The 8,459-nt window shown below is 41.3% G+C and overlaps 1 protein-coding gene across 1 annotated transcript; it reads right to left on the bottom strand.

The window, feature by feature from the left end:
- Nucleotides 1–716: 716 nt before the first annotated feature.
- On the bottom strand, nt 717–3,835 carry LOC104417659 (calcium-transporting ATPase 12, plasma membrane-type). The gene is given in 2 exon segments (XM_010028897.2): nt 717–1,813; nt 1,816–3,835. Coding segments are annotated over 2 exon segments (3,117 nt in total).
- Between the last annotated feature and the right edge of the window lie 4,624 nt (nt 3,836–8,459).

Genomic DNA, 8,459 nt, shown 5'->3' with positions numbered 1-8,459 from the left:
TCGGGTTGTTTGCTAGAATATTTGGTCATGCTTTTTCAGGACATGGGGAATTTAGTTGAAGATATCTAAATAAGTTATGAGGAAAAGATGATAGCATCTCAACTTTAGTTGGAAGCTAGCAATCTTAAGAATTTCAAGTTGTGTTTACTTTAAGTGACTTGATTTGTTTCTCGCCATTTGCATCAAATAAAATTTGTTCCATCGCGTGGGCCCATGTCCTTTGTGTTAATATAGTAAAGGAGAGAGATGATGTGAGAAAAGAACCGAAAAGGCAACCTTGCATTAACATTCGTTTCTCGCCATTTTTGGGTTTTTACTGCCTCATCACAAAGCTTGCTGGGAACTGGCTAATTGTTTTTTAGTTTTCCTGTAGGATAACTTTTTGAATGCTAGTTTAGAGATGAATGTTAGAGCAGGCATATAGAATGATCACTGATTAATAACCTCATCTGCAAGATTATCCAAACTCAACAGCAGCTCACCAAGCAAGACCTAAGTACTGAGGTTGAAATAATGGATGGCAATAAACTGTTGATTTGATTCAATAGCCAAAGGCAATTTGACACATCATCTAGGAATATACTTGCCATGGATAAGATCTAGATTGGTACTTACGATGCATATAATCTGGAATTTAAAAAACAGTTTCATAAGCCCTAATCATTTTTATAATAAAAGACAAGATTCTTCTTGAAGCATTTAACGTTGTGCTCGGTTCAGGATGCTTCTTCTCTGCGGGAGAAGGACACTTTGCCAGAGACCGGAACGCACTTAACAAGCCAACCAATTGGCCAAGACAAAGCTGCAAGTCCGATGCAAGCACCCCATTGTTCCCAGTTCAACCTCACAGTGTTGGCAAACTTCTTCAGAAACTCAACCATCACCACCTGAAGAATTATCGTTATGCTAACGATGCCCAAGAACAACTTGTTCTTATGGATCCCTTTGAATACATTTTTCTCCTCCAGTTTCCTGGCATTAAATTCGTTGAATACCTGGCAGAGGACGAAGCAGTTGAAAATAATTGTGTCCCTCACTTTCTTGTCCACCCCAAAAATGGAACTTCCCTTAAATTGTAGGGTCAGGAGGATGACAACTTGGTACAAGGCCTGAGATATGAGATTCCTCCACATGACTCTGCTTATAAGCGGCTCAGTTCGTCCAATTGGTTGCTTTAGCATGAGCTGATTTGTTGGTCGCTCTGTCGCCAATGCCAAAGCTCCCAGGGTGTCCATAATCAAGTTCACCCAAAGAAGCTGGACAGCTGTCAAAGGGACATCACCAGAAGAGACCGCAGCAACGAAGTTGATGATGAGGGCAGCCACATTCACAGTGAGCTGAAACTGTATGAACTTTTGAATGTTGTTGTAGACACACCGCCCCCACCTAAGCACAGTCACCACGGAGGCGAAATTATCATCCAGGATGACAATATCTGAGCTCTCCTTTGCCACCTCAGTGCCTTGGATGCCCATGGAGAGGCCGATATCTGCTTCTTTTAGGGCTGGCGCGTCATTCGTGCCATCGCCAGTGACTGCCACCACGTGCCCTTTCTGCTTCAAGCATTGCACCATCAAAAGCTTATCAAATGGGGATGATCTAGCCATTACCCGGATTTTCTCGATTGCTGCCGTTCTCTGTTCGGGCGAGTAGTTGCGAAACTGCACGCCCTCTACTATGGCTTCGTGTTCGAGATCTTCATCGTGATCGAATATCCCACATTCCAAGGCTATAGCTCTTGCAGTGCGCATGTTGTCTCCTGTGATCATCTTGATGTTCACTCCGGCACTTCTACAAGCCGACACTGCCCTCCCACGCCTGGTCTGCATGGGTCCTTTATCCCTACTATCCCCAGCAATGTAAGTCCATCTTCCTCAAGTTTCCCATGAACTTGAGCAAGTGAGCCATCGATCTTTTTGTAGGCGAATGCAATGCAGCGGAGGCTTTTGTCTGCCATATTTTTTATGATTGCCCCGAAATCTGACTGCGCTTCATCATTCATGACATTCACCATCCCGCTTTGGCTATAATAATCCGAACACAATGCCAAGATCATCTCAGCAGCTCCCTTCCAGTGTACGTGAAGGGCCTGCTCTCCTATCCTCCTCACAGCAACCCCGCTTCTCTTTTTCTCAGAATTGAATGCCTCGACTTGGATTATCTCCCATTCTTGCTTCAGTTTATCCATCGTCATACCCAATTCGGACACACCCCAAGAAAGTATAGCCTTTTCAGTTGGGCTGCCAGAAATTTCAGGAACAGATGCAGAAGGTTGCATGTGGACAGATCCCGTTGTGTTCATTCCGATTCCTTGTAGTAGGACTTCAACAATGCCGGCGGCTATTTCTCTGGATTCATCTACACTCACATGTTCTTTTCCCATGCATAATTCGGTCACCCTCATCTCGTTTAATGTGAGAGTTCCGGTTTTATCCGTGCAGATCGTTGTGGCAGAACCCATGGTTTCACAGGCGGAGAGCTTCCGGACCATGGCGTTGTCACCCATCATGCGCTTCATGGAGTAGGCCAGCGTCAAAGTGACGGCCAAAGGCAAGCCCTCAGGTATAGCCACCACCACAATGGTCACTGCTGCAGCAACCATGCGCACAACAGCGTCTATCACAGCCCCCGACTTGGTCTTCCCGCTGGTGAATTCTCTCTGTCCAGCATCATCTTGGGTGTTTCCAGTGAAGTAGCGGATCATCAAGACAAGAAGCACCAGTACGGCCACCGACACCCCGACCTTCCCGATGAAGGAAGTCATCTTATTTAGACGGGCTTGAAGTGGGGTCTCTTCATCTAAGTCACGGCTCACGGAGCTCATCATCTCACCCCACGCCGTGTTCATGCCAACAGAAGAAACCATCATTCGACCATAGCCGTCTATCACTTTGGTGCCTGAGAGTAAGAAAGGGTTCTCGCTATCGGCTTCGATGTGATCGCTTTCACCAGTCATGCTAGACTCGTCAACTCTCAGGGAGTGGCCATCAACAAACAACCCATCGGCCGGAACCTGGTCACCAATCTTCAGATACACGACATCGCCTACGACAATATCAAATATGGAAATCGGTTGCCTCCTGCCATCTCTAACAATCTCCACTTTAATGTTGCTGCTCTCTTTGGAAAGTTTCAGGAACTGCCTTCCTTGCTTATAGTTGCTGACAGCAGAGACGATGACGACTAGAAAGATGGCGATGATTATACTCCCACCATCATACCAACCTTCTTTAAGGCCGTGCTGTTTGATACCAAATGCTAAAGAGAGAACAGCACATGCTATGAGAATGATTATGATCAGGTCTTTGAACGCATCAAGCACAAAACTGAGAAAGCTCTTTGCCGGCGGCTTATTGTACTTATTCGGCCCAAAAAGATTGGTTCGGTGCGTGAGGTCGGTTTCATCCCCACTCAGGCCATTTTCGAGATTTGTCATGAGATTTGAAGCGATTTGTTTTATGCCACCAAGTTGAGCAAGAGATTCAAAACTTTTCTCTCTTACCAGGTCACTCAGGATTTTAGGGTCGACATCTCGAAGAGAGTGGCGACCTCCTTCACGTGGATTATCACTGCTCTCGACATTGATGGCAGTGTAAGAGAGCGTCCGCAACAGGTCTCTCTTCCTATCGACGACTTGTTTCGACATAGACTCGAGGGCCCTTGTGAAGTATATGGCCATGAAAGCCAGGCGCCATCTTCGCCTGATATTCGTCGAGTTATCGCGGTGGTCGACCACTGCATCAGTTGCTGCTTCTTCGCTAGGTTTATGAAGCTGGTCGACCGCTGCATCAGTTGCTGCTTCTTCGTTAGGTTTACGAAGCCTCAACGACGACATGGATGAACAACACTGACTGACCTGGGTTGAACGGATGGATTTGGTTCTGATAGGTTATTTTGTCGTGTAGTACATTATATAGTGCAGTGTGACAAGAGCTTCCGTATCGCATGAAGATCCCGGAAATTTCACTGCAGCTTCTTTGGATGGTTTCCACGAAAAGGTTTCAGATCCGTATGTAATCACAATTACCAAAAATTTGATAATTACCTTCTTTCTGGGGCGTACTTGTTATGGTAAGTGATCTTATATTTCCATTTTAGTAATTATAAATCACATTTTCAGAAATTACCGGTGCTATCAGTGCTGTTAGATAATATCCTTCTAAAATAAGCTATTAAGCAATGAATTTATTTAAACGGAAATTTGGGCGAAGGACAGTATGAATTTCGAGGAGCTTTCTTTAATGTGTGGTCCACACTAAGTTAACCGTTATGTGTCAAATATTAATTTCTCATTTAATTTTGTTTCGGAATATCATTTTTTTTTTGTTGAATTTGTTTCAAAATATTGCGCATAATAAGATTGTGTTTGGTCGTCCGGACAATTTTATTAGATAAGATAAGGTTGGTTAGGACAAGCATAGAATAAAGTATGATTTGAAATATCCTACACAACATCTGGTAATGTTCGGATATGCAGAAAAAAAAAAAAAAATCTGATTATCGGAGCCGTGAAAACTGTATATGATTACTGCCCAGGCCTGCCACAACCCCCTCCGCCGCTTGGAACATCGACCGACGCCGTCTTGCCTCTGCTCCAGTCCATATGGTCAGCATAAACTTGTTAAGTCCCTCACTCGTCTCCTCTCATCTGCCTCGCACTTCTCACTTTGCACTGACCTTGATCGCACCCGTCATCCATCCTCTCCGCCTCGTTGTCTCTCTCTCTCTCTCTCTCTCTCTCTCTCTCTCTCTCTCTCTCTCTCTCTCTCTTAATCCCATTGATTAAGTGTCCAGACGGAAAGTCAAAAGTTTCAGGCCTTCCTCAACCAAACCAGAATGCTGAGCATAGTTAAAGCATCTAGATTTGATATACATATGGATCATCCGTTCTCTACTTGAAGATCCCACAAAATTTCCAGTTTTACCAGATATCCATGTACAGATTTTCCTTTAAACGATGATGCTAGCGATGAAATCGCAACAAGTTCAGTAACACAAAATCTGGGGCTGCGATCGAGCACAAGTCTCAGATTTCGACTGGTCAGTGCTCGATCCTTGCCCTCAGGTCCATTTTGGCCTGTTGGTGCTCGACGTCGATCCTAGACGTGCCTGGCAGCTGCATGTGACAAAGCTAGAAAAAAGGGGATTGAGGGCGGTGGTGAGAAATCAACTGAGAGGTGCAAACTTGGCGGGGACGATGGTGAGTGGGGCGGCGATGGTGTAAGACAGCGGTGAGATGGCGGCAACGAAGGTAGCTGCGGTGAGATGATGGCTGGAGGCAACGACGACTGAGCGTGTGAGAGAGAAACTTCAGGAAAGCTTGGACTTGGCTCACATTTTTCTTTTATTATTTTTTTAATCCTTTTTAATGATAAATATCCTATCTTACTCTATCCCACTCTCTATGTGGGAATTTTTTTTTTTTTTTGAGAGTTATATCTAGACTATATCCGGTTATATTCGGATTTTGCGACACTCCAAACACCGAATATGATAAAAGTTATCCTATCTAAAGTTTTATTCGATCCACCAAACACAACTTAAGAGTGTATATGAAATTAGTATATGCAATAACAAGAAGCAGATACTTCAATATTCGTTAAGGTTCTCTGATATCGCTTTTTAGACAAACTTTCAGTTAACCGACCAACAAAAAAAAAAAAAGAAGATAAACTTTTAGTTAATTTTTATATTTCATGTTACGTCCATGGTCAAATATTGAAGAAAGGTTGGGTTAGTTTCATACTCCCTTAAGTTAATGTTCTAACTTATTTTTAGGGCAAAAGCTCAACCAGCAACATTTACATGTGTTAAGAGCAGATTTGCATGACTTATCTCCTGGCACCTCAGTGTCCCAAAATGAGAAGTTCGATCCCTCACAACTACCCTCTACTTTCCCTTTTCTTCCCCATTTTTATATGAAGTGTTCCACCAGCATTCTTGAAAAATACTCTCGGAATCATGGCCGATCCAACCAAGCGCAATCACAGCCGTTTGATTTTGTGAAATTTATGTACAATACATGTAATCTGCCGATGTAATCGATTCAGTTCATATAGATTTGAGTCTAGACAAGCATTTGCCGTGAAAATCTTTATGCGTGAAAGCTCGGTCACGAGGATATCATTTTCCCTTGCCAACAACGCTTGGATGGAAAACCCACACAAAACGTCAACGTGTGAGAAGCGATGGGAGTTTATTAAACAAGTGAAGACTGTTCACGACTGAATCAGAAAACAAACATTTATCATCATGCAGATAATTTCTATTTTTTTGTTGCATTGTTATCTACTTATACCCCCCATTACTTTCACAATTCTACGGAATTCCTTTCACCTTTTGTCAATTTGTGCTGTTTTGTCACTATTACTTTGCTCCTGCTTTGATCCATGCGGTCCCGCAGGGCCCTCTTGCTCCTGACCATTGTCGAAAAACATTGTATTTCAAGCCCCTTGAAATGAGGAAACCTTAAAGTCACTCATCACAACCTCGGACACTCTTCCTAGGGTTTTTCTTTGTACATACACAACCTTAGATTCTGTTAAATTATGTTTCAAGTTTGAGTGTTTGCAAAACTTGATTCGCTTGATAAAATTTTTATTATTTGATCGTGCAAATATTTTTTTGATGAAGATAATATTCAAGATTACGCATAAGAAAAGAAATTCAAAATTCTATTTGGGTCTTGGATGTCTTCAATTAACAAAAGAGATTCGTAGACTCCATAAAAGTTTACAGAAGAGGAAATAAAATAAAATTAGAAAAAGAGCAAAGTTTCTTTTTTATTTGCAGGAGCCGAATAAGATCATCTACATGGGGCCCAAAGTCAAACACAATATAAAAGCTAAAAGGAGATAAAGAAAGAAGCTCTCTGCACGTCCACGCCACTGAGAGTGGAGCCACGAAAAGAAAACCTAGAGAGCACCACACAATGAAAGAGAAAAAAAACAAGCAAGAGCCGCGGGTCCAGGAGAAGAGTCACACCGCACGAAGCTTTAAACAAAAATGCGAATCCATACGTATGCGGACCAAAGACAAATGCCGGAGTTCTTGATTTTGGCGTACATAGAGCATTTGTTTAAGCTTGGACACATGATGATTTTGTACCGTGAGTTTATGTTTAAATGAGTTGTTTATTTATAAACATTTTGGGTTAGAGTTAAATCTAAGTGTGAGAAACACTAGAGCACGTGAGCAATTGTAAATTCTAATTTTCCGATTATAGTGAATTATTTATTGTTGGCTCTCTCTGTGACCAGTAGATATTGATACTCGGACTGAACCACGTAATTTCTGGTGTTCTTATTCTTTCTGGTTTATTTTTCTGGTGATTTCGCATTGACGTAAATTGTAATATCCCATCATTTCCGCGTATTATATTACAACAGATTCGAAGGAAACTCCCCCAATGAATCCAATTTGAAAGCTTGTCAAAGCAACGACCGCACAAAGAAGGTGGGGATAAACCCTTTAATAAACAATTTCTAATTGCAAAAGGCAAGTTGTGTTAGAGACACCGGCTTAATGTTTCATAAGTGATTGTGTAATTAGAGGAATTTGAATAGTTTGCATTATGCCTTCAGAAATTTTAATTTGCTCAAACTTACCTTTTCTTACATTGGCCCAAGGTAGAGTAATTAGGTTTATACTATCACCTAAGAACACTCCATCCTAAAACTAAGTTTGGTACAATTTTTACTCTGTTGATTTACACATCTATATCATTCTTTCTTTTGTAGCATAGTGGATTTAAAACTTCAAGTTGATCCAAGAGGAGGAAAATAGTCAGTAAAAGGTTTAGTACAATAGAAACAAGGTATGTGGGTGAAATTTTTCTACTAGAAGTGTTTATGGTTGGCAATTATCAAAGCAACCTGTCAATTGGATTGGGCGGAGTTGTGAACCATCACATACCTTTTACATGGCCTAATTACTTAAGAAACCCCAACTTTAGGTTTGGTTTCAATTCTATCCCGAATTTGATTTATAAAAAATAAAAATAAGATCAAAGTTTAAGTCTATTCCAAATTTGCCCTAAATTTTTCTCTGTCTAAAAAAACTTAACTTTAAATCTAGTCCCAAATCTTCCCCAAACTTCTTTTTGTCTAAGAGAAAAATAGTCAATTTTTACTCTAGTCTCAAATCTCCCCCCCCCATTGGTCCTCCTTCATCCAAAAATCATCATTAGTCATCCTAGTTTTCATATCCTAAAAATGATTTCATTTTGAGGATAATTTTCAAGTCAACTTACTGATGTAGATTTCTTATTGACGTTGAAATGCCTCGTCAAGTTGAGAGCGGACCATAAGGGTGGATTTGAGAATAGATTGAAAGTTGATGATTTTTTTTATTTTTATTTTTACAAAAAAATTCGAGACAAATTTAAAACTAGACTTAAAGTTTAGGGTTTTTATTAGACAAAAATAGTCGGTATAGATAAAAACAGTCTCATAAGCCCT

The sequence above is a fragment of the Eucalyptus grandis genome, chromosome 8 (genome assembly GCF_016545825.1).
Source record: "Eucalyptus grandis isolate ANBG69807.140 chromosome 8, ASM1654582v1, whole genome shotgun sequence".
Taxonomy (NCBI): Eukaryota; Viridiplantae; Streptophyta; class Magnoliopsida; order Myrtales; family Myrtaceae; genus Eucalyptus; species Eucalyptus grandis.
The sequence above is the reverse complement of the archived record's forward strand: the minus strand, read 5'-3'. Positions and strand labels throughout refer to the sequence as shown.